Source organism: Engystomops pustulosus, chromosome 4 (genome assembly GCF_040894005.1).
Source record: "Engystomops pustulosus chromosome 4, aEngPut4.maternal, whole genome shotgun sequence".
NCBI classification, from domain to species: domain Eukaryota; kingdom Metazoa; phylum Chordata; class Amphibia; order Anura; family Leptodactylidae; genus Engystomops; species Engystomops pustulosus.
This window is the reverse complement of record NC_092414.1, coordinates 62,497,663-62,524,719: the sequence shown is the minus strand read 5'-3', so window position 1 is coordinate 62,524,719 and position 27,057 is coordinate 62,497,663. Positions and strand designations below refer to the sequence as shown.

General features: G+C 42.2%; 1 protein-coding gene across 9 annotated transcripts in view; it reads right to left on the bottom strand.

Moving 5' to 3' along the window:
- Positions 1 to 27,057, bottom strand: part of LOC140126526 (ranaspumin-like) — a 96,216-nt gene that overhangs the window by 66,045 nt on the left and 3,114 nt on the right. For 7 of the 9 annotated variants that reach the window (XM_072146068.1, XM_072146066.1, XM_072146072.1 and 4 more), the window contains exons 6-10: positions 22,756 to 22,821; positions 19,697 to 19,744; positions 12,242 to 12,286; positions 5,158 to 5,205; positions 4,599 to 4,640 (exon numbers count right to left, since the gene is read on the bottom strand). In XM_072146068.1, the coding sequence (XP_072002169.1) occupies positions 4,599 to 4,640; positions 5,158 to 5,205; positions 12,242 to 12,286; positions 19,697 to 19,744; positions 22,756 to 22,821 (249 nt within the window). The remainder of the gene's footprint in view (positions 1 to 4,598; positions 4,641 to 5,157; positions 5,206 to 12,241; positions 12,287 to 19,696; positions 19,745 to 22,755; positions 22,822 to 27,057) is intronic. The other 2 variants (XM_072146071.1, XM_072146075.1) reach the window with 1 other exon arrangement.

Here is a 27,057-nt window from a genome sequence, read left to right as displayed (position 1 = left end):
CTCAGTATAACCAGCCTCCCCCTCTCCTGTACAGCTCCTTCCAGCTCTCCATCTCCTCAGTATAACCAACCTCCCCTTCTCCTGCACATTCGCTCCAGCTCCTCATCCCCTCACTATAGCTAGTCTCTCTTTATCCTGCACATTCCCTCAAGCTCCTCATCCCCTCACTATAACCAGTCTATCCTTATCCTGCACATTCCCTCCTGCTCCTTATCCCCTCAGTATAACAAGTCTCTCTTTATCCTGCACATTCCTTCAGCTCCTCATTCCCTCAGTATAAGCAGCCCCGTCTTCTCCTGCACATTCTCTCCAGCTCCTCATCCACTCAGTATAACCAGCCTCCCCTTCTCCTGCACATTCCCTCCAGCTCCTCATCCCATCTGTATAACCAGCCTCATATTCTCCTGCACATTCCCTCCAGCTCCTTATCCCATCAGTATAACCAGCCTCCCCTTCTCCTGCACATTCCCTCCTGCTCCTCATCCCATCAGTATAACCAGCCTCATATTCTCCTGCACATTCCCTCCAGCTCCTCATCCCCTCAGTATAACCAGCGTCCCCTTCTCCTGCACATTCCCTCCAGCTCCTCATCCCCTCAGTACAACCAGTCTCCCCTACTCCTGCACATTCCCTCCAGCTCCTTATCCCCTCAGTATAACCAGCCTCCCCTTCTCCTGCACATTCCCTCCAGCTCCTCATCCCATCAGTTTAACAAGTTTCTCCTTATCCTGCACATTCCTTCAGCTCCTCATTCCCTCAGTATAACCAGCCTCCCCTTCCCTGCACATTCCCTCCAGCTCCTCATCCCCTCAGTATAACCAGCCTCTCCCTCTCCTGTAAAGCTGCCTCCAGCACATCATCTCCTCAGTATAACCAGCCTCCTCTTCTCCTGCACATCCCCTCCAGCTCTATATTCCCTCAGTATAACCACCCTCCCCTTCTCAAGGACAATTCCTCCAGCTGCTCATCCCATCAGTATAACCAGCCTCCCCATCTCCTGCACATTCCCTCCAGCTCCTCATCCCCTTGCAAATCCAGCCTCCCCCTCTCCTGTACAGCTCCTTCCAGCTCTCCATCTCCTCAGTATAACCTGCCTTTCCTTCTCCTGCACATTCCCTCCAGCTCCTCATCCCCTCAGAATAACCAGCCTCCCCTTCTCCTGCACATTCCCTCCAGCTCCTCATCCCCTCAGTATAACCAGCCTCCACTTCTCCTGCACATTCCCTGCAGCTCCTCATCCCCTCAGTATAACCAGCCTCCTCTTATCCTGCACATTCCATCCAGCTCCTCATCCCCTCAGAATAACCAGCCCCCCTTCACCCGCACAGCTCCCTCCAGCTCCTCATCCCCTCAGTATAAGCAGCCTACCCTTCTCCCGCCCATTCCCATTCCATATCCCCTCAGCATATTCAGTCACATATCTCTTACACATTCCCTTCAGCTCCTCATCCTCTCAGCTTAACCAGCCTCCCCTCTCCTGCACATTCCCACCAGCTTCTCATCACCTCAGTATATACAGCCTCCCCCTCTCCTGCACATTCCCTGCAGCTCCTCATCCCATAAATATAGCCAACCTCCCCTTCTCCTGCACATTCTCTCCAGGTCCTCATCCCCTCACTATAACCAGCTTCTCCTTCTCCTGAACATTCCCTGCAGCTACTCATCCTCTCAGTATAACCAGCCTCCCCTTCTCCTGCACATCCCCTGCAGCTCCTCATCCCCTCGGTATAACCAACCTCTCCCTCTCCTGCACAGCTCCCTCCAGCTCTTAATCCCCTCAGTATAACCAGCACCCCTGCTCCTGCACATTCCCTTTAGTTCCTCATCCCCTCAGTATAACCAGCCTCCCCTTCTTCTGAACAGCTCCCTCCAACTACACGTTCCCATAGTACATCCAGGCTCCTCTTCTCTGCCCAGTTCCCCAGCCTGCTGCCCCATAGCTACTCACAGTCTCCATGTAAGTAGAGCCACCACTTCTGGGTCACATGACCTAATGATGTCACATCAAGTCCTTTAACAAAAGTTTTGTGACAGCTCAGCAGGGAGAATGGTTCAGGGACTCTTTGCCAATGCTTCAACTGATCTCCAGATAAGAGGTCTGGAGGGTTTGGCAGTACTGTTTCTTTGGACTAAAAATATGGTAATTACAGAAAAATAGAAAAACCCATAGGGGAGGCATAGGTCGGAAATTTGTATTTATTTATATTTTTTATATTCTACATATTTAATTCACAGACAAACCATATTCAATTACATTATAAGAAAACACTTTATAGTACAATCCTTACATCTGAATATGACTATAGATGATGTCACACCTGTTATCTGCACATGTAATATTATGCCCAGAGTTAGGCCATTATAAATCCACACCTGGCGTTTAATGATAAATAGATCCAGTTGGACTGTATTCATTATGGTTTATCCAAAGATGATGTTTGTGGATAAAGTTTGTGAGAAACAGAGAGACCATATTACGCCCTAATTACTGCTTAGGCAGAGAATTGAGTATAGATCCAGTGGAACTGAACACACCACTGGGGTTATCAACCACTCAGGTTCAGAAGTTCAAAATAGGCTTTACAGGTTGTATAACCCAAGGGTTAATTGTTCTGTTGAAAAATGTGGAAAACATATTGGGGGAGATTTATCTGTAGTGTCTGAGAGCAGGATGGTTCTAGTTGCCCATGGCAACCAATTTGATTGGTTGCCATGAGCAACTAGAGCAGTTCTGTTATCAGACACTTCTTGTAAATCTCCCCAATTGTGCGGTAATGCACCTCAGAGCATGTAATGTAACTAAAGACCTTGTTGATATAAATACCTTGCCTGCAGTTCTGGATCAGTTGTTTTTAGTCTAGAGAAATAGACCATGTTGACAGCTCACAGATTACTGAGCTGCTGATGCAGCAGAGCCAAAAAGGCTGCAAAGGAGGCAAAGTCAGTCTAGTTGACTCATAGGTCCAGGACTGAGGTACTGCAACTGTTCCTGCAACTAAGGACTATTGTCTTCAGCAAAATCTGGCCAACTGACAGATCTGGTACCCAGAGGAAAAACCATAGCAAGCCTGTCAGTTAACTGTAATTTTTCAGAATGTTACTTTATTGAAGGGGGCATCCTTGCCTGCTGTTAACATCTTGGACCTCCTTTCCGTAACTGCCCGGGATTGATCACCGATACACTAGGAGTGCCCCGCTGGGAATATCTAATATATCACAGTCTCTCCCTCCTTTTCTTGCTTCTACCCAGCTTGTCCTGACAGTGGTGGACAAAGCCTAGTTTAGGACACAGCTACCATGACACTGGCCGCAAGGCCACTACCAAGCCAGGCCCTCTGGTCCTAACCACATATATGCCCCCATCCACTGTCGGTCTCCAGTGGGGTATTTTGCACATAGAAATTTCTTTATAGAACTCAATGGGGCACATTTACTTAACTGGTCCCTGCGCGATTCGAGAGGTGCATTATCCGACGAGCATGACGTCTTCTGCAATTCAACAAGATTGTGCACCCGATACCCTGCATGTGTCACTTCCCCGCTTAGGTCCGCCGGAGTTCACCTTCTTCCCGTTGTATGTGAGTGCATGTCTTGCGAGACAATTTGACTTGTTAAATCCAGCGTGTAGTCCGAATCCATCAGATCGTCCATCGGCTCGCCCCCCGATTTGTGTTGCCTGGAAGCCTGCGCGATTGCAACACAATCCGTTTGCGTGGGACGCAATCCCCGGCGCAATCCCTGAAAACGTCGGGAAACCCAAAGGAAATGGGGCCACGGGACCTTAGTAAATAAGCCCCATTTAGTTACCTCCACATTATTTCTGGAATACAAGTAAGTGCCTGCCTATAGCTCTACATAAGTGCTGCAGCAATTTAGAAAATAAAATAGAAACTGGAAAAAAAAAAGCTATATTTTGTTACATGGTGCCAAAACATTGGCAACACTACATTTTAAGCCCAAAATCTTATGTTATGTTAAAATTGAAAAAAAACATTTAAGGCCCCTTCCACACTTGCGTTGCAGATCACGTCAGAGTTTGATCAGGGTGCGATCAGGGTTTGGTCCATGAAAAACGCACATTTTGCATCAGAGTGCAATCAGTTTTCAGTCAGAGTTTCTTCAGTGTCTCAGTTTTTCATGCGCGTTTTCAATGCAATTTCAATGCGTTTTTCACGCGCAGATAATGCGCGTGAAATGGACTCAGGACTGAGCTCTATCTTTTCTATGGCAATTGATGCGTGAAAAACACATTGCACTTGCATTGTACTTGCAAGTGTCTCAGAGTGCAATGCATTTTTGATGCATCTCCATAGACTTGTATGGTGCGTTTTTCACACGCGTGACTTGCAAAAGTAGAACATGTCGAGATTAAAATGCGCATTAAAAAAAAACGCGCGTGTGTGCGTGAAAAAAAATGCAAGTCTGAAAAAGCCCGTTGATTACAATGGGTCAGAGTGCAATGCAAGTTCTGCACGTCAAAAGCATGCACAGAAAACGCGCGTGAAAAACGCAAGTGTGAAAGGGGCCTAACAAAAAATATTTCATAAATATTTTGTAGAACATTTTAATATAAAATATAATAATGAAAGGATTCTTACCAGAATACTTAAATCTTTCATAACAATTTCTTTGTTGGACCCCTATAAAGGAATCATAATAACATGTTATATCTTTTTTTTTTTTTTAATGAATTTAAACATACACAAAACCAATACTAAGCATTTAGATCTCAAATAAAATCATGTGTCAAGATGTATTACAGTGCTTCAATAGGTCATGTATTTATGACTCACATGCTGATGTCCATAGCAAATGACCACCCATGCAGGAATAGGACATTCCCTATAATGTGCAACGATGTTACATGATGCTTTTACCAAGTTGTAACTGAGGCCAATTGAGTAGTGGGGCGTTCAGTTAGCCGCTGTTGATTAGACTAACTCAGATTTATCAAGCTGTCCAAAAACAAAAATGTTCTTAGTTGCCCATGGCAGCCAATTACAGCCCCCCTTTAAAATATTCATGTGCACTGGTAAAATGAAAGATGAGCTGTAATTGGTTGCCATGGACAACTATGAACAGTCTTACTTTTGGACAGCTTGATAAATCTCCCCCATTACGCAGGTAGGTTTCCAGTGTTATCAGGTGGTTACTTACCTTACATGCCTGTGTTTTTAAGTCAATTAGAAGTTGCGGAACATCTCCCTGGAAATGAAAGAACATATTATTATCACCTATTTGTTTATAGGTTCAGTAAATTATTTATATAAATCCAATTTCTACTTCTGGTCCAGTAATGACAGCCCAGCTAAGGGAATTGTTATTGCTGGAGCCATGGAGGGACCCGGTCACTTTATATACAATTTCCTATTAATGGAAAAGGATAAAGCTCTATCACTTCAACAGCTATCGGATATTGTCTGCCCTAGTAGCAGCACAGTCCATGTAAATTACACACACACTTAATGTCACCTGAAGTGTATTTTTCTATCACTGCATTTTTTTCCAGTTTTTTTCTTACTCTACGTTTCATAGTAACACAGATCTGGCAACTATTGAAATATACATTGTGTGGCCTGTAAATAACTATGATTTGTAAAAAATAATAAATTACAATGTAACTGACCTTAACCCCTTAACGCTAAAGCCACTTTTCACCTTCCTGACACGGCCCATTTTTTAAAATCTGACATGTATCTATTTAAGTGGTTATAACTTTGGAACGCTTTAACATATCCAGTTGATTTTGAGATTGTTTTTTCGTGACACATTGTACTTCATGCTGGTTGAGAAATTTAATCAATATATTTAGTATTTATTTATGAAATAAATGGAAATTTGACAAACATTTTGAGAAAAACAATGTTTTCCAAATTCAAAATTTTCTACTTTTTGGAAAGTTGGTCATATCACTAAAATAACTTGATAACTAACATTTTCCATATGTCTGCTTTAACTTGGCATCATTTTTCAAACATCTTTTCCTTTATTTAGGATGTTAGGAGGCTTATAACTTTAGGTGCAATTTTTCAGATTTTCACGAAAATCATCAAAACCTACTTTTGGAGGGTCAATTTAGTTAGAAGTGACTTTATAAGGCCCATATGACAGAAAACCCCCACAAATGACACCATTTTAGAAACTACACCCCTCAAAATATTCAAAACAACCTTTGGGAATTTTGTTAACCCTTTGAGCGTTTCATGAGGGTGAAAGATAAATGAAAGTGAAATTAGAGAAATGTAATTTTATCTCACTATAGATTCATTGAACACTAAAATTTGCACCTTCACAATGGGTTAAAAAGGAAAATGCATTTTACAATGTTGAGGGCAATTCCTCTTGAGTATGCCAATACCCATTTTGTCACTGTACCCTGCTGTACGGGCACAGCGGGGCACTTGGAATGGAAAGAGCGTTGTTTCGTTTTTGCAGGGCAAATATGGCTGAAAAAGTTTTCATGTGTCAGGATGCATTTGGAGAGCCATAATGGTACCAAAACAGAGGAAAGCCCCAACATGAGACACCATTTTGGAAAGTACACCCCTTGGAGAGTTTAGCAACGTGTAATTTGTGTATTTTCCCCAACAGGTGTTTGATTCAATTAGGCCCCAAAAGGGAAAAAAGGTGAAAATTTTCTCAAAAAAGTCACTTTTACCCCAAATTTTTGTAAGCCACAAGGGATAAAAGATGAAACAACCCCATAAATGTGTAAAACTATTTCTCCTAAGCACAGAACTGCACCACTTTTGCATATAAAGTGTTGTATGGGTACACAGTAGGGCTCAGAAGGGAAAGAGGGGCTTTGGCCTTTTAGAAGCCAGATTTGACAATCATCCTTTACATGTGTCAGGATGCATTTGGAGAGCCCTAGTGGTACCAAAACAGAGGGGAACCCCAACAAGTGTCACCATTTTGTAAAGTGCACCCTTTGGAGAATTCAGCAAGGTGTAATATGTGTATTTTCCCCTACAGGTGTTTGCTTCAATTAGGTCCCTAAAAGGAAAAAGGTGAACATTTTCCCAAAAAAGTCACTTTTACGGCTAATTTTTGTATCCCATAAGGCATTAAAGATGAAACAACCCCAAAAAATGTGTACTAGCATTTCTCCCGAGTATAAAATTGCCCCACACATGCAAATAAAATGTTGTATGGGTACGCAGTGAAGCTCAGAAGGGAAAGAGGGGCGTTGGCCTTTTAGAAGCTAAATTTGACAGACATCCTTTACATATGTCAGGATGCATTTAGAGAGCCGTAGTGGTACCAAAACAGAGCGGAACCCCAACAAGTATCGCCATTTTGGAAAGCACACCCCTTAGAGAATTTAGCAAGGTGTAATATGTGTATTTGTCCGTAAAGGTGTTTGATTTAATTAGGACTTAAATAGATAAAAGGTGAACATTTTCTTATAAAGGTCATTTTACTCCTAATTTTATGTAGCCACAAGGGATAAAAAAATGTAATAACCCCCTAAAATGTGTAAACCTATTTCTCTCAAGTGTAGAAGTAACCCCACATGTGTATATAAAATGTTGTATGGGCGCACAGTAAAAGGAAAGGGGAATGTTTGCCTTTTAGAAGCCAAATTTGACAGAAATGTTTGACATGCATTTGGAGAACCCTAGTGGTATAAAACAGAGAAGAATCCGAAAAGTGACCCTAATCTTTGAATGCACACCCCTTAGAGAATTTTGCAATGTGTAATATATGTATTTGCCCCTACAGGTGAATGATCCAATAAGGCCCTAATCATTAAAAAGGTGAAAATGTTCCTATAAATGTCACTTTACCCCTAATTTATGTAAGCCACAAGGGATAATATATTAAATAACCCCAAAAAAGGTGTAAAACTATTCCTCCCGAGTGTAGAAGTACCCCACATGTGCATATAAAATACTTTATGGGCGCACAGTAGAGGAAAAGAGGGATGTTTGTCTTTTAGAGGGCAAATTTGCAAGAAATCCTTCACATGTGTCTGGATACATTTGGAGAGCCGTAGTGGTACCAAAACATAGGAAAACCCAAAAAGTAACCCTAACTGTTGAATGTACACCCCTTGGGGAATATAGCAAGGTGTAATAATTGGTGTAGGGTAATACACGTGGTGAAATGAGCATTTTGAACATACAGGTGGTTTCCAAATATGATGTGCAATGGAGTCCAAGATGGAAATTGCAATTATTTCTGGAAAGTTCAGTGCCCGTTATGTGGCGCCCCTTATGAAATAATGGAGGGGTATAGGGAGCAACGGGACATAACAGTTGTTACAACTATTCATTTTACCGAAATTAATTCACAATAGGTTGGGCGTGAATTGTGAATGTCTAGTGTATAAGGAGGTAGTATATATCAAGGGACCAACTAAACTTTTGTCACTCTGGAGTTGTCGCAGGTCTCTTAGTAGTATGTAGTGTCCATCCTAACTTCTCTTTTGGAACAGACTCTTTATTGAGTCCTACCATTAGAAGCAGCAGAATTCACCGGGAAAATGCTGTCCTGGCAAAACACAGGAACATCTAAACCAGAGGTACAGGGGCCCCGTCCTTCTTGTCCCAATATTAGTTTCCTAATATCTTCCTCTTGAAAACTGAGAAATGATACGGCAGGACCTGCACATTGGAACAGCTCGTAAGAGTTGTACAGCATCATCTGAACAATGTGCACAGCCAGCACTTTTGTACCGTATCTTCGTTTTAGTAGGGAAATTATCGCCAAGTGTTGCTCTTATTCACCCTAGCGATGCCCATTGTGACGAATATTGCTGCTTTTGGCTGGACCAAATCGACCAGCCAATAGCGGCAAACATGGACAGAGGGGGAAAACAAAACCCCTCTGGACCGCAAGGCAAAATTGGTGGCTGTCAGGAACAGCCGCCACCCTGCCCCGATCACCGTGTCTACAGACATGGTGATCGGTATTACTGACGTCATAAGTAAATTTGCTGCTATTGGCTGGTCTGCATTGATGAGCCAATAGCAGTTATAATAAACTGGGGGTGTGTGGGGGGAACGTAACCCTTCTGGTCCATGGGGCAGGATGGATGGCTGTCAGGAACAGCCTCCGTCTTACCCCGATCAGTGAACAGCCGCCGTCTTACCCTGACCGGTGTTGGCAAGTCACTACCCGCCGCACCATTCTATAACAACGCTCGTTGGGAATAGGCTATACAATCTTTATTTATTTTTTAAGCAATTTAGACAAATAAGGGCTTATTTTTTGCGAGACGAGATGCACTGTAAAAAAAACTTAATTTTAGTGGGTTTTTAGCTTATTGAAGCAATTTTATTAACTTTTTACGTGTGGAGGAAAATAAAATCATCAATTCTTGTTTTGGATTTTTAGCATTTTTTTGGGGGGTGTTCACTGTAGCATAACAATAATATATTATCTTTATTCTACGGATCACTACGATTACGTTGATACCTCATTTATATAGTTTTATTTTTATTTGTCCAATTTTATTGAAGGAAAACTAGAATAGAAAAAATTGCATTTGTTTTAGTATTGCCATTTTTATAGCAGCATAATTATAGTATTTTTTGGTTTACGGAGCTGGTTGTAAGCTTATTTTTTGCGTGACAAGTTGCTCTTTTTATTGGTATCATTTTGGTGCTTGTAACTTTTTCGGATCACTTTTTAGAACATTTTTTGTAAAGCAATTTGATAAAAAGTTTACATTTTTGGCAAGTTTTTTTTTTTTTTTACCACGTTCACCGAGCGGGTCCAATTATGATTATGATTTATTGTACAGATTGTTACTGACGCAGCGATACCAAATAAGTGGGGTTTTTTCGTGATTTAGTGTTTTTTATACTTTATTACTTGTGTAAAGGGAAATGTGGTGTTTGGGGGGACTTTCACTTTCATTTATTATTTATTTTTATTGTAAAAAACCTTTATTTATTTATTTTTACTTTTTTTACAGTTACTGACATCTAAGCTTGAACAAGTGATCTTCTGATCACTTGTTCAAGCTTTTTTATAGGTTACACAGTGCAATACAGATGTATTGCACTGTGTAATGTAAGACTGCGCATGCCCAGTGTCTTACAGCCGGGTCCTGCCAGAAGGTCTCGCAGCCGCGGGCACCGGCAGTACCGGGGCTGCGATCGGAGCAGCGGACCCCCCCGGTAAGCGCCGCGGGGGGGATGTCCGATTCAGCTTTAATAAACTTTAAATGCCTCTAACACGCAGCGGTCAGCGCGACCGCGGCGTGTTAGGGGTTAACACCCGCTATAATATATAGCCGACACCCGCAGCTTCTGGCGCCGGCTCCGTTCAGGAGCCGGCGCCAGAAGCTTGACGTAATAGTACTGCATTTTGCGGGAACGCACCTCCCGCGATGCAGTACTATTACGTCAAATATCGGGAAGGGGTTAAAGTCTTACATGAAGCATTTTATTGCAGTAATGAAAAGTGCAGATGCTAATAGTAAACATTGTAATATACTTAATTAAAGGAAATCTACTTTCAAAATCAAGCACGATAAACCAGAGATACTTACTTGTGGTAATCTACTTACATTTGTTATCCATGGCCTCCTTCCTCAAAATCAACTTTTAAAATAATGCTAATACCCTAGCCCCTATGTGATCTGTCTTATATAAATCAATTATCATGGTATCAAAACATATGGTGCCTACAAAACTAAAAACATTTACCAATTCAATCAGCAGAACTTTATTTACTATTTATATATAGTAACAAGGGCCATCAGGACCTCAAAACGATTAAAAACACACAAAAGGGCTCCACAACCAGATCATTAGATTGTGTAGTAGAAGCAGCAGGAATAATTGGCAGTAGGGATAGGCAGTAGGGATAGGCACATGTCCCTGCTACTTGTTTTTGCATTTCTGATTGCAGTGCAGGATGCTGATGGTAATGGAAAAGGAGCCCCCTCCTTCTCTGCATATTCTCAACGCAGCTCTCAGCATTAATAAATAAGTGATACTCTGCAGTTTATACAACTTCAGGATGACAGTAATACATTTCAGAGCCCATGTAGGCAGAATAAGAAGAGTAGTTCTATGTGAGGAAGAGATTTGAGAATATAAAGGGGAATTATATTTTGTGTGGGTAGAATAAGTATGGGGTGAAAGGGGTGGCTCACATGGCAGACTTCTTATTTTGTCTATTGTAGTACTGTGCAGTGCCTATCTAATAGTTAATAGTTTTTGTGCTCTGCCACATGTCAAACAGTGCAGGACTGGAGGCTCTCTATAGGGCATTGGGGGGGAGGGGTTGGTGTCAATGTACAAAACATACAATCATTTAAAGGGGTTTGCCCATGCCCATTACCAGTTTTATTGGTGTTTTAGCTCCTATGACTCTCTAAGCAGACACTTGCTTCCTCTGTGCTATGAAATGCTGTGTACTGACAATTGTGCTTAGATTATCAGAGTACAGGTTTATATACACTTTCATTTAGCTTCTGAATATTCTAATAGTGTCTGACACTTGGAAAGAGGGATGAGACAGATCAGAGATAAGAGATGATGAGATCCATGAGATGCATATTATACATGAGATAATAGCCATAACATACTGTCAGCTCTACTATATGCCTCTCTCCATCTGCCCTAGATAAAGAACTTATCTGCCTATTTGTAGGATTAGACACCTTACAATGCTGCCGGCAGGAAGTCAGTGTCTGTGTCAGTGAGAGCTCCGTCCTGAAATGCAAGGGTTGGGGCCCCTGCAGGGAGCAGCAAGCGAGACAAGCTCTGTGAAGCTTCAGACAAGAAGACAGAAGATACAAGGTCGGAAACCAGGGACAACTGAAATTGTGCACACCAGGACTGATAGAGACAGGTTGGAGTTATATCTGTGAAATACTGTATTTTTGTTAAGAAAATTGAATTAGAGAATGTGTTATTTTGTTATCCTGAGTATATTTAAGAAACTTGTCCTTGTGGGAACACCCCTTTAAACACTGTCAATCTGATTTGCATTTCTAGCCCTTGTATTTTTCTAAATAAGGCTACATTCACACGGCTACGGCCTACGGGACGCACGCCGGAGAGGAGGAGGGGTGAGCCCTGGGCACTGCTACCCACTCCATTGGGATGCACGGTGCACATCCGTGCACAAGGAGAAAGAAAGAACATGTTCCTTCTTTTTACCTGTGTACATCCCCATGATGGTCGTGTGAATGTAGCCTAACACTGTAGGGTGACTTTACAGCTATGATGAAATGTACTTTGTACACTTTTTTAAATAGAGAATGAATCATACTTACACCTATAAGCAAAGGCAAACATTCGGGTTTAAGCATTTTTTTTGTCTGGAATAAAATAAGAATGTGGTAATTACTACTTTATGTTACATATTGATTGTCTTTTAAAATGCAAACCAAATTTCAATGCAACTGGGACTTTACTCTCCAGAACATTGTCATATGCCCAAACTAAAGATATTCATATTTTATGTGTTTCTAGCACTCAATATACTGTAATATTAAAAGATAAACAAAATGAGTCCATAATTTTGGTAAATAAGGCTGAATTCATCCAACGTTGTATACATGGAAGAAAGGGGTCTGGACTTTGTTTCTAATATTTCATTCTCAGGTAAATGAAAAGTATTTATATTTCAAAGAAGAACATATAAACCGGTAAAGTCTCCTGACAAATACCTCTTATATGCACTCAGACTTTTTAAGCCAAACACTGGGCCAACATCTGGGAGATCTGTACCAAACAAGGAACATGTATCACCATTAAAGGAAATCTACAATAAAAATCCATCATGATAAACCAGGGACACTCACTCATAGATCCAGACAACATGACTCTGGTAATCTTATTATACTGTATTTGTTATCAATGGCCTTCCTTCTTTTAAAATGAGCAAATAGGGCTAAGAGGGGGTTGCCAAAGCCCCTCAGTGCTCTAGTTTCACAGACTGTTACTCTGTTTCCATCTCCCTTCATGCTCCCCTAGCACTACACCCCCCTCTGTTTCTGCATCAATTTAGCTACAGCATTCTCAAAGTATGCATGAAAACAAATGTTTGCCATGTCTACTTTTGTCTTTTTTATATAAGTCCCCCTTGCACCCTATGGGTTAATTAGATATAGCCCCGTCACCCCATTGATTCCTTATGTACAGCCTTATGTGGGCCCCCCAGCAGCTCTGGGCCCCAGCATTTGCCCACCTATGCCCAGTGCTGGTGCCGGCCCTTTATGTCTTAGCAATTGCTCAGGCTTAGAAGCAGAGCCTGTGCAATTGCTGCAGGAGCCTGGCTGTGTGTGATAGTCGGGTTCCTACACTAACAGCAGGTGACCCTGGTGTCTATAGGGCTTAACCGGCAAAGGCAGCCCTATGAAGGACACCATGGCTGCAGTCAGCAGATGAAGTCAGCACAATCTAACAGTGTGCCTGTTAGCCTATGCAGAAGGAAATAAGCTTCAATACATTAGTATGATCAAATGATCACTGGTTCATATCCTACACTGGGACAAAACAAAACTGTAAAAAAATTTATAAGAAAAAGAATAAACTGCTCCTAATGCCCCATGCAATATAAAAATCATAATTCTCATTAAAAAAAAGCTAATTTACTAAGGGTTCGTGGATGCACTTTCGTCAGACTTTCTGATGTTTTCGGGAGTTTTTCACTGACAGGTGACAGGTATTTGATAGGGGATTGTGTAGCACACGATCGGATATTGGCACAGCTGCGCTGGCTTTCACGCAACACAAATCGGGGGGGGGGGGGGGGCGATTCGGACTGAGCGCAGGATTTAACATTCAAATTGTGTCACAAGCCCAAGCACTTACATGCACCACGAAGAAGAAGGTGAACTCTTCCGGACCTGAGCGGGGTAGCAACACTTGCATAATATCGGGCGCACAATCTTAGTGAATCGTGGCACAGTGCATTATCATCGGACAATGCACTTCCTTTGAACTCCACCGGATGAGTAAGTACAAGATGGTCATTAAAATATAATTGTTATTGAACCCGTACGGTGAAAGTCATAAAAGCCATTTTTAAAAAACCTGCAAAAGTTAGAATATTATAAAATCCAACCTCATAAAAACAGGATAAAAAGTGATCAAAAAGTAACATTGATACCAATAAATAGCAAAGCTTGTCCCGCAAAATACAAGCCCTAAAGCAGCTCCATAATACAAAAAAAAATGTCATGACTCTTAGATGGCGATGTATGGCAATGCAACAACAAGCAAATTTCTTACCAAATGAGTTCTATATTCTCCAAAACAAGTCAACCATGAAAAGCTATGCAAATGGGTTATTGTCTTAAAGGGAACCTGTCACCACATTATTCACAAATATAGCCAACAAAAACCAGCTAAAAACAATAAACCAGAAAGAGTTCATAAAATCTCATCGATTAGCTATTTAATCCCCCTAAGTGATGCACCTGGAAAGTGTATCTCATCCCATTTAGTTGTATGTGGTTATGTGTATAGTAGCACCCGGTCAGTGTGTGTGTATTTGTGTATTTTGCAGTGCCCACTATGTATAGCAGTGCGCAGTGTATGTAGCAGTGATGAGTGCGTTTCTATTTCTGTTGTTCTGTGTGTGTATTGCTGATCTGTGTGTGTAAATGTATGGATGTAGCAGAGCTATGTGTATAAAAGTATGGATGTAACAGTAGCCATGCTATGGTACGGCGGGCATAGTGTCGAGTGAATGTAGCCTTACTCAGTAAATGACCATGAGCAGCCTCCCATCAGTAAATGTCTAGCAGCGGCCTCTACTCAGTAAATAACCAGCAGCAGACGCAACTCAGTAAAGGACCAGCAGCAGCTTCTACTCAGTAAATGTCCAGCAGCCGCCTCTAATCAGTAAATGTCCAGCAGTCTCTACTCAGTAAATGTCCAGCAGCAACTCAGTAAATCACCAGCAGCAGCCTTCACTCAGTAAATTACCAGAACAGCCTCCACTCAGTAAATGTCCATCAGCGGCCTCCACTCAGTAAATAACCAGCAGCAGCCTCTACTCAGTAAGTAACCAGCAGCAGCCTCCACTCAGTAAATGTCCAGCAGCGGCCTCCACTCAGTAAATAACCAGCAGCAGCCTCTACTCAGTAAGTAACCAGCAGCAGCCTCCACTCAGTAAATGTCCAGCAGCGGCCTCTACCCAGTAAATGACCAGCAGCAGCCATAAGTCAGTAATTGACCAATTTCTGCCTCCACTTAGTAAATGACCAATACCTGTATCAATTTACAGTAACAGTATAAGAATTCATTTTAGGTATACATGTGTGGTGGTGAATAAATAGAGACTCAAAATGGGCAGGTTTATTCCGATCTAAATGAATTTCTGCAACCAATTAAAATGAAAGTTTCTTATATGCAATACACACAGTGGTGTATCAAGAAGATGCTGAGCCCCATAGGAGAATTCTTAATCCCCTCACACCTTAAAAACATATTTTATTTACTCACACACATATACAGTATAAACACATTTATACACTGTTATAAATACATTTGTATATATACACATTCATACTTTTACAGTCTTATGCAGTCACATTTACATTTGTACACTCATGCATACAGTATATATGCATTCACACATTTATAAACATACATGTTGTATATGCACATCGTATATACACTATATACTCATCAGATAGACACACACAGGGGCGGACTGGGAATTTAAAACGGCCCTGGAAGAAACTATAAAATTGGCTATAATTGCTATAATACAGATATAGAATAATGCCCCCCCCGCCCCAGACATATAATTAATGCCCCCTGCCAGCCCCAGATATAGAATAATGCCCCCCGCCCCAGACATATAATTAATGCCCCCTGCCAGCCCCAGATATAGAATAATGCCCCCCGCCCCAGACATATAATTAATGCCCCCTACCAGCCCCAGATAGATAGAATAAAGCCCCCCCCACCACAGACATATAATTAATGCCCCCTGCCAGCCCCAGATATAGAATAATGCCCCCCACCATATAATTAATGCTCCCTGTCAGCCCCAGATATAGAACAAGGTCCTCTACCTGCCCCAGACATATAATTAATAACCCCCTGCCAGCCACAGATATACAATAATGCCACCTGCCAGCCCCAGATATAGAATAATGCTCCCCCCCCCCGGCCCAGACATAAAATTAATGCCCCCTCCCAGCCCCAGATATAGAATAATGCCCCCCTGCCATATAATTAATGCCCCCCCCATCCAGACATATAATTAATGTCGCCCAATCTATAATAAAAAAACCCAAAACATAATACTCACCTCTTTGGCGCATGTTTCTTCCTGTCCCCAGTCTTCGGTAGCTTGGTGTAGAGGCGCGGGATAGTGACGTCACTGCTCAGCGCCTCTTACACCAAGCCGCGGAGCTACACGGAGGGCCGGACAGCTGACATGGTACTATAGCTGCAGGTACTATAGATTAAATCAAAAGTTGTAGGGAGTGCGGACCGGCCCCGGACCAGCTCCGGACCGCCCCTGAACACACATATAGTATGTGCACATACAGCATATATACTGAGTCTTATAACATAAAGATTTTCAAATCACAAAGAAAGCCCTTTTAGGACTGCCAAGGCAAAAAGCTAATCTATTTACAAATCTGTCCTAAGACAGGATAAAGCCTTATCGGTCAGGCCTAAAACATAACTTTTATTAAGTCTAATAAGATTTTTTTGTAGTAAGTAGTTAATCACACTCTATTTTAAAATCCGCAAGTATGAGGCTGCTATTTACTCTAGTATCATTAACAATGCTGAGTGTTCACCCAGCCAATACGTATGTGAACGGGTCTCTGCAGTGACCCTTCTCAATGGCGGCCTCAAACAAGTCAATTTAAAAACCAAACAGTAGCCCCCCCGACATGTTTCGCCGGATAACCAGCGTCATCAGGGGATCGGGGTAATGATTTGTGGGAGGAGCCTGGGTGGGTATATATAATTTTGAGGTGGGACTACCTGATGATATACACCAATGATTCACTTAATGCTGCGATGTTGACCCCAGTGCTGACCAATAGATATTCAGGAGGTCATGCTGGAAGGTTCGTGGTATAAAGGGAGTGGCTCGCATACCCTATCCCTATGGGCTCATTGGTTCAAAGAACCTTTAGACACGCCCAGTACCGCTGATGGAATATTTTACCTTATTATCATTGGATACCTCCAGCCAGTGAGGGCATCGGTAGGTGACGTCCATCCCTGATGACATCAGCATCATACGAGAGTACCGCAAAAATGCCGCGATACCTCGAAAGGTGCGTGCATGTGCGAAATCTTAGAATCAGTCTCCCTACGAAAGTATCGCAAAGTACCGCGATGTCTCAGAGGATACGCGCATGCACGAAGTCTTAGTTAAAATATCCCTATTGGTATTGCGCGTGCGCGAGAAGATAGAACATTTCAGTCGGTCGACAAAAAAGTCCAACGGGTATCAAAAGACTGTGCGTGTGCGCCTAGACTTAGCGGTACTCGACTAGATAGTATTGCGCGTGCGCCGGGAGATAGAGTAGAACAGACAATAGATTACAGGATACATCGATTATCAAAGGGCTGTGTGCTTACACCGGAAACATGTAAGTACCTGTCACTATGACATACATTAGGTGTCTCTCTTGGCTGTAATTCTTATCATTACTACCTCTCCAACTGGAAGGAGACCGAAGACGGCATAGTATAGGGCAACCCACCCACTATACTCAATTGACTAGTACATTATAATTGTGAAATGGTGAAATGGAGGCACATACCGCAAAGTTGACTTTCATTTTTGACATCTATTATATAATAGTACACATCATGTTGCACATTTTTTATACACACTGGGGCAGATTTACTTACCTGGTCCATTCGCGATCCAGCGGCACACTCTCTGCGGTGGATTCGGGTCTTCCGGCGATTCACCAGGTGTTGCGGCTGCGCTGAATGCACTGAAGTTCACCAAGCCGGGCCGAGTGAAGGTAAGCGTGTGTCCAGCGACACTTTCGTTTTAAAAATGCGGCGGTTTCTCCGAATCCATCGGGTTTTCATACGGGCACGCCCCCGATTTCCGTCGCATGCATGCCGGCGCCGATGCGACGCAATCCGATCGCGTGCGCCAATATCCCGGGGCAATACAGGGAAAATTGGCGCAAAACGGGAAAATTCAGGTAACCCGTTGTAAAAACGCGAATCGGCCCTTAGTAAATGACCCCCACTGTATGAGCCAAGGAGTTAGAGAAACAACGTAAACACATAATACACAATTAACCCCTTAACGCTCTGCGCCATAGTTCTACGGTGCAGAGGTATGAGGAGTGTATGAAGAGGGCTCACGGGCTGAGTCCTCTTCATACAAGGGTGGGGGTTTTTGCATATTGCAACAAACCCCCACCGCTAATAACCGCGGTCAGTGCTTGCACCGATCGTGGCTATTAACCCTTTCATTGCCGCCGGCAAAGTCGCCGGCAGCGTTTAAAAGACGGCGTTGCGCGGGCGCCGCCATCTTTATTACGATCGCCGCGCCCCCCAACGTCATCGGTGGGGCGGCGATCGGTTGCCATGGTAGCCTCGGGTCTTCGTTTGACCCGAGGCTACATGGCTTCTGCAGATTCGTTACAATGAGCCAGTGACTCATTGTAATGAATGTGCTGCAAAAATGCCATATATTGCAATACAGAAGTATTGCAGTATATGGTAGGAGCGATCTGACCATCTAGGGTTAATGTACTCTAGATGGTCTAAGAAATAGTGGGAAAAAAAAGAAAAAAAAAGTTTAAAAAATAAAAAAAATTTATAAAATATTAAAAATTCAAATCACCCCCCTTTTTCCACATTTAGAATTTTTTTTCAGCTTCGCAGTACACGGCATGTTAAAATAAATAACATTACTGGAAAGTAAAATTTGTTGCGCACAAAATAAGCCCTCACACAGGTCTGTACACGTAAAAATGAAAAAGTTATGGATTTTTGAAGTTGGAGAGTGAGAAATTAGCGGAAAAACCCTCCGTCCTTAAGGGGTTAAACACAATTAAACATTTAAAAAAGATAAACAATAATACGGCCTAGTGGCAATAAAAGCATAGGAACACAAGTCTTACCTATTAGTGTTATGGATATTGGTGGCAGGGGTACATGGCGGTGGGTGCCGGACTTAAAGGGGTCTTCCCATTTCAGCAAATAAATGTTAATGTTTGTACAATAAAAAGTTATACAATTTTCAAATATACTTTCAGTTTCAATTCTTCAGTTTTCTAGATCTCTGCTTGCTGTCATTTTGTAGGAAGCTTCTATTTTTACTTCCATTGGACATAAATCTGATCATGGTCACACAGATGCACGTCTCGTTATATCACAGAGAATAATCAGAGCTGTGTGTTATAACAAGTCTTACACCTGTGTGACCACAGAAGTAACATAGAAGCTTTCTATAGAATGACAGCAACCAGAGATCTAGAGAACAGTGAGGAATTAATACAGAAAATATATTGGAAAATCGTATAACGTTTTATTGTACAAACAATAGCATTAATTTGCGGAAATGGGAATACCCCTTTAATTTTGTGAGTATCGATAGATTTATTTAATCAATTGCCTTTAGGACAAAGGTATTTTGGAACCTTTAATTGGCCCTAATAATCGCTTATTATACTTGGTGTATTTGCTATGATTAGATATAGTGGATGCGATTTGTTGCTTAGAGAAGTATGTGTAGAACATAGAACATAGAGAAGTACGTGTCTTACCAGTTTACCGGCTGTGTCCATAACAAGCTTGCTGACCTCAGTGCTGTCCTATGTTAGAAAAATTATACAAAAAATCCTAAATAAACAAGTAGAAGCTTAGGCAGTAATCAATTAAAAGCCAATAGATCTAGGCAAAGCTTTTTCCCCCTACAGGTACCTGAAGGAACAGGTGTAAGTACAGTCCCATAATGGGGTAGAGCCCACTGTCGTTAGCAATCATTACAGTGATATATTAATAGCAGTGGATGGTTTCTAAGCACTGTTCACAACGTTTAAATTGTGAACAATCTTTAAATTTAATATCTATGATTAAAGGAAAACTACCACTTGGGTAGTCAGGATTTAAACTATATATTTTTTTCAGGGTTGGGCTTTAGTACTAGGTAGAGAAATATGTTTACATTAAGCTTTAAATGCCAAGAACCCAGAGGAAAACAACTTTTAAACATATGTTATTTAGCACTAGGCGCTGAAGTGCACATAGCACAGACGGCCCATCTAGTATTATCAGACGCCAGGTGATCCAGTTTTTGGGCAGATGGATGGAGGGGAGTGGGTGTTAAGTGAAAGCACGGAGGTCTGCATAATTACCATATATACTCAACCCCTAATTTTAACACAAAAAAACTGGGAAAATGTATTGACTCGAGTATAAGCCTAGTGTAAAGCATGCCAACTCATGCCCCCAGTACATAGCCAGAAGCCCCTTGTTTCCAGTATATAGACAGCCAACTCATGCCCCCAATAAACAGACCCAAGGGTTGAACCCTCACCCGCGGCTTCTTCTCTAAAACCTTCTCCACCGCAGAGAGGAATTATTCGATTGGTGATTGGAAACTTCTGGCCATAAAGCTAGCTTTGGAGGAGTCGTGCTATCTTCTGGTAGGAGCTAATAATCCGGTCTATATCTATACCAACCACAAGAATCTACTGTACCTCCAGACTTCTCAGCATCTCAATCCTCAACAGGCTCGCTGGTCAGTCTTCTTTTCCTGGTTCAACTTCTTGATTTATTTCCGACCAGCCGAGAAGAACGTCAAAGCTGATGCCCTCTCTTGTGCCTCTGATGTTGTTGGGGAAGAACCGGCTCCTCGTCATATCATTTCTCTGGAACTTCTGGTTGTTTCTGCTCCTGTGGACCTACGGCAGCTTCCTCCTGGCAAGATCTATGTCCAACCAGTTCTTTGGAAGAGGATACTAACTTGGGGACACTGCTCTCATGTGGCTGGATACCCTGGGGTGCAGATGTCTATCACTTTCATATCTCGTTACTACTGGTGGCCAGATCTGGTCAAGGACATTTGAGATTTTGTGAGTTCCTGTACTTCCTGTGCCCGTAACAAGTCTTCACGTTCTAAGCCAGCAGGTCTGCTCCTGCACATTGCCGATACCCAGTTGTCCGTGAACTCACATAGCCATGGACTTTATTGCAGATCTTCCATCTTCCTCCGGTAATACTGTCATCTCGGTGGTAATGGATAGGTTCTCCAAGATGTCCCACTTTGTGCCTCTGCCTGGTCTGCCACCGGCTCCACGTCTTGCCAGCTTGTTCTTTCTTCACATCTTTCGGCTTTATGGGCTTCCTTAACAAATTGGCTTGGACCGAGGGGTCCAGAGCATCCAGGTTTTCGCGTTTCTTGTTTAGCCAACTGCAATTTAAGCTTAAGCTCTTCTGCCTTTTATCTGCTGTCTAACGGACAAGTGGAGAGGGTCAACCAGACTTTGGGCTGCTATCTTCGGCACTTTGTCTCTGCTCATTAGGACCATTGGTCTACCCTCTAACCTTGGGCAGAAGTTGCATATAATTCTCTGGTCTCTGAATCTGCCGGTGACACTCCCTTCTTCGTTGATGTTCATGCTGTGGAGGAATTGGTTCAAGACCTTTGTTCCATCTGGGAGCAAAAACGGAAATCTCTACTTTGGGCGTCTGCCTGCACCAAGACCCAGGCCAACAAGAGACGCAGGCCTCCTCTAGTCTTCTCCCCGGGTGATAACGTGTGGCTGTCTTCAAAATATGTCCGGCTGTAGATTCCCAGCTACAAGCTTGGTCCTCGCTATCTGTGTCCATTTGAGGTGCTGAAACGCATCAACCCTGTGGCCTATAAACTGCGCCTTCCCCCCACCAGTTGTATCCCGAACTCTTTCCATGTTTCCCTGTTGAAGCCTGTCATCCTGAACTGCTCTGATGTCTATGAGGTGAAAGAGGTCCTGGGTATGAGGTCAGTCAGAGGGAAGTGTTTCTTTCTTGTTGACAGGAAGGGATTCGGGCTGGAGGAGAGGTCTTGGCAGCTAGAGGACAACCTTCCTATGTTCCCTGCCGGATCTTTGTGCTTCACAGCCTTATAAAAAGCTTTGTTCCCATGTCCTTTGCGTTTAATGTGATTTCCCGTTGTGACCTCGATTCTGTTCCTGACTACAATTCCGCCTGACTTCTGTGTACTTCGTCTTGGCTGCCACTGCGGACAAAGTTGCACCCGTGGAACGACCTGGTGGTACCACGCCGCAGCAAGTCCAACCCGCTTTGCGGTGGGCTCTGGTGAAAACCAGGTGCCACTTAGACTCTGGTCCCAGGTATCGGCTTAAGTCATCGTCCGCAGTGGTCCAGTGGGTCCACTATCTCTGGAGTCTGATAATAGCTATGTGTATATTTATTTGTTTAGTAGTGCCCAGTGTATTCCTTATGTGTCTAGCAGAGCTGTGTGTGTTTATGTGTATAGTACTGTACAGTTTATTCCTCATGTGTGTGTGTTTATGTGTATAGTAGTACCCAGAGTGTTCCTTATGTTTGTATAGCAGAGCTGTGTGTGTTTATGTGTATAGTTGTGCCCAGTGTGTTCCTTATGTGTGTACAGCAGGCTGTGTGTGTTTTTATATGTATAGTAGTGGCTAGTGTGTTACTTATGTGTGTATAGCAGACCTGTGTGTGTGTTTATGTGTATAGAAGTCCAAAAAATATGGTAGTGCTATGGCCACATTTTCTGATATGATCATTTTCCGCTTCTTACATGCCGAAACTCATACATATGCTTATACATACTGTATATTATGAAAAAACATACCAAAACAGGTCTTAAGGGTTCAACAAGGTATTCCACAATCTCTGCAGTAGATTTTCCAAGGGCTTTCTGAAATTAGAAATGAATACTTCGATATACAGAAATGCAGTACTGTCTTGATTCTAGATAGCTCATAGACTATAAATCCTGATGTCCACCTTCTGTACAATTGGTAATGTGGACTCTGCCTTATTAACCCCTTAAGGACGCAGCCATTTTGTAGCTTAAAGAGGACCTGTCACCCCAAATTAGTACCCCCATCCAAACATACCTACTGAATCTACTCCCCGGCCCCTTTCTAATGCTGCCCATTTCAAAGTCCTGGCATTAATCAAACTTCAGTAATTGGCGCTATAGCATATGACACCTAACATACTTGATATCCGATCGACGGACAAGCAGTCCAGCTTATTCATTAGGGGGCTGTCCAGGCACTCCTCTTCTCCACAGGCCGCCACTCCCCCGGGCTCCAATTGTCCCGCTGCACGCGCGTAGTAGGTGCCGGGAACATGACGCCAGCGGCGCTTGCACACTGGATGCCACGATCGCTTGCATCTAGTGCATATGAAAAGAACTGGTGCCTGGGGGAGTGGCGGCCTGTGGAGAAGAGGAGTGCCTGGACGGCCCCCTAATGAATAAGCTGGACTGCTTATCCGTCGATCGGACATCAAGTATGTTAGGTGTCATATGCTATAGCGCCAATTACTGAAGTTTGATTAATGCCAGGACTTTGAAATTGGCAGCATTAGAAAGGGGCCGGGGAGAAGATTCAGTAGGTATGTTTGGATGGGGGTACTAATTTGGGGTGACAGGTCCTCTTTAAGGCTCAGTCCCATTTTTTGGATTCTGACCTGCGTCTCTTTATATGGTTATAACTTTTGAACACTGTTACTTATCAAAGTGATTCTGAGATTGTTTTTTCCTCACATGTTGTACTTCATTTTAGTGGTAAATTTTGGCTGATAAGTTTTGCGTTTATTTACAAAAAAAGAAAAAAATGATGAGTTTTTAGAAAAATTTGCCATTTTCAAAATTCGAAATCACAGCGTTTTCAGGCAGATAGATTTACCACCTAAATAACTTGCCGAATAACATTTCCCATATGTCTACTTTACATTTTCATAATTTTTGAAATGTTTGGATAATTTATTTTGACGTCACGCGGCTTACAAATCGAATAGCGATTTTCCGAATTTTCCGAATTGACTATTTTGGGGATTAAATTTTACATATTTAGCATTAAAACCACCCTATTTTCCAACCCATTTTCAAATCTGCACCCCTCAAGATATCAGAAACAGCATTTACGAAGATTGTTAACCCCTTGAGATCTTCATAGTAATTGAATCAAAATGGCGGTGAAATTTAGAATGGTCAAATTTTGTCGGTTATACGTTCATTTAGCCCTAATATTTACACATTTCCAAAAGATAAAAAGAGAAAACCCACCATAAAATGTGTTCTACAATTTCTCCTGAGTGCAGAGACCCCCCACATGTGGACATTACTTGTTACTGCGAGGCGCAGAAGGGAAGGAGCACCCTGCAGCTGCCAGGATTTTAGTTTTCTCGTTGCCCCCTTTCGAAGGCTATAAAATTTTCGCTTTTCCGTTATTGGGGCCATATGACGGCATTTTTTTTCGTGGGATGAGATGCTTTTTCCAGTGTTACCATTTTGGGGTTGGTATCACTTATTGTTGAAAATTTAGGAACTTTTTTTGAGGTCATGAGTAGAAAAGCATCAATTCTGTACTGGATTTTTAACTTTTTTTTTTTTCGTGTTCACCGTATAGCCTAATAATCTTTATTCTATGGGTCGATACGATTACGGGGATACCACACATGAATATTTTTTCTTATTTTTTACTAAATTTGCCAAATAAAACCCTAATGTGGGGAAAAATATATCATTTTTGCATCGCCGTCTTCCAAGTGGCATAACATTGTTACGTTTTTGGCTACAGAGCTGGTTGATGGCCTGTTTTTTGCGGGACATGTTGTACTTTGCAACAGTATCATTCTGTAGTACATATGTTTTGTTGATCACTTTTTATTGCATTTTTAGTGGGATATAATAGGTAAAAATCATAATTTTTGGCAGGTTTTTAAAGTTTTTTTTTACGGCGTTCATCATATGGGTTCAATAGTAATTTAGTTTTATTCTATGGATTGTTACGGACGCGGTGATACTATATATGTGGGGTTTGTGTTATGATTTAGACTTTTTTGAGCGTTATATGTCTCTTTATATGTTTTGGGGCTTATAGGCATTTTTAGTGACTTATAAAGTTATTTTTTATTGAAAAACATTTTTTTTACTTGATCCACCATGGGACATGAACAAGCAATCATCTGATTGCTTATTCATGATAATACTCTGCAATACTCATGTATTGCAGGGTATTGGCAGTGTCAGCCTATGCATATGCATAGGCTGACACTTTGCCTTTAAGATGACGTCACAGACGCTATCTTAAAGGCACTGCCTTCAGGCTTCTCTGGGGTCCCGATCGGACCCCAGAGGTGCCATAGCAGCGATCGGCACCCCTCGAAAACGCCGTGGGGGGGGGGTGGCGATCGTGGCGTAAAGACCTCCGGAAGGCAGGTTAAATGCCGCGGTCGTGTTGACGGCATTGGCGGAATTTAACGGGTTAAACACCCGCGATCGGAGCCCACTCCGACCGGTAGATTACCGCTGACATCCCGCGACCCCCCATGCTGGTTCGGCTCCTGTGCAGAGCTGAACCGGCATCGTCTCTGCGCAGTAGCTGTACTGCGCTGAGCGCTATTTGCGGGACTCAGCGTAGTACAGCTACGGCGCAGAGCGCTAAGGGGATAAACAACAGTTTTATAATGTTGTCCCCCTCTCTGTACAGCCTCTCCATTCTTCACAGGAGGAATAAATAATTGACAATGAACTGCTTTTTCTAACTCTTTTTTTCCAGTGATCCCGGCATGTCAGGATTAAAGAAGACAAGCAACGGGACAATAAGTCAGTATGTGTAGTTTAATTTTGTGGTATGTTAGCGATAAATTTCCTTTAAATACATTGCACCAAATAGATGGCGCACTGGAAAGAAAATTATACTGGGTGCACCTAACAATAGGGCGCAAAAAAAAAAACCTCCTATGTGCACTGCACAAAAAGGAGCTAAAAATGCACCTAGCTAGTAATGAGGATACTTAAAGAGAAACCATCATTTCAGATGATTTTTGATATTGTGGGGAGGGAGCAGTAAACATACAATATACTTCATTAACAAATTCTCCTTAGTTTGTAAAGTAACAGGCTGTACAGTGCCCCCTAGTTACAGCGTTACTTCTACGTTTCTAGGGCAATTCTGTGTACAAGAATGAAGACAGGTCTCTCTTCTCTCTTGTTTTCTCCCCAGCTGTCAGTGTTAATCCTTTCTGCTCTCTCCTTGGCTGTAGTATGCTGTGAGCAATATTTGCAAACATCAAGCTGAAAGCGAAGGGGTTAATCCTCACTGCCAAAATTGTTTAACCAAACACAGGAAGTTAGATGTGAGCTCATGCAGCCTCCATAGACACACACTGTTACATGCTGGAATATGCATCTCTGTAGGAGGGAGTAGCTTGATTTAAAAAAAAAAAAACTAAGCAGAATTTGTTAACAAAGTATATTAGAAAATACACTAATAAATAACATTTACTATGTAAAAACTGTGATTGGCCAGTCAGATTTCACAGAGCTTGCCGGGGCTGGTGTGGGCAGGAGATTCTCCTTAATACTTCAGCCAAGTTATATCGCAATATCGCAACATGGTGATATGGGATGTAAGAAGTAGCCCAGCGTGGAGCACTATTTGCCAATCTCTATGCCGTAATAGTACATCAAGGAGCAACAACAGGTTAATAAATATTGAAAAGTTGATTATGATCTCCTGCAATATTCAGTACTGCAATAAAAAAAATATCATTCAAAGGTTTACTCACATTCTTAATAAGGTTTTGTTCTCTCAGGAGGAATGGGCACAAATTCCTACCGACTATTGAGAGAAGCTTGTGGAAGGATATCCAAAACGTTTGACCCAAGTCATACGGTTTAAGGGCAATGGTACCAAATACTAGTGAAATGTTTGTCAACATCATTGTGGCAAATACAAATGATTTTGGTAATCCTAATTCACCTAAAATGGGAATTTTAGGTCTCATTAAATTTAAGATAGTGAGAAAACCTTGTGTGGATGTGTCTTTTTATGTAGTGTATATAAAGTTCTGGTTTCAACTCTATCACCTGTTCTGATCACCTGCACTCTACCAAAATAAAAGAATAATTCTTCAA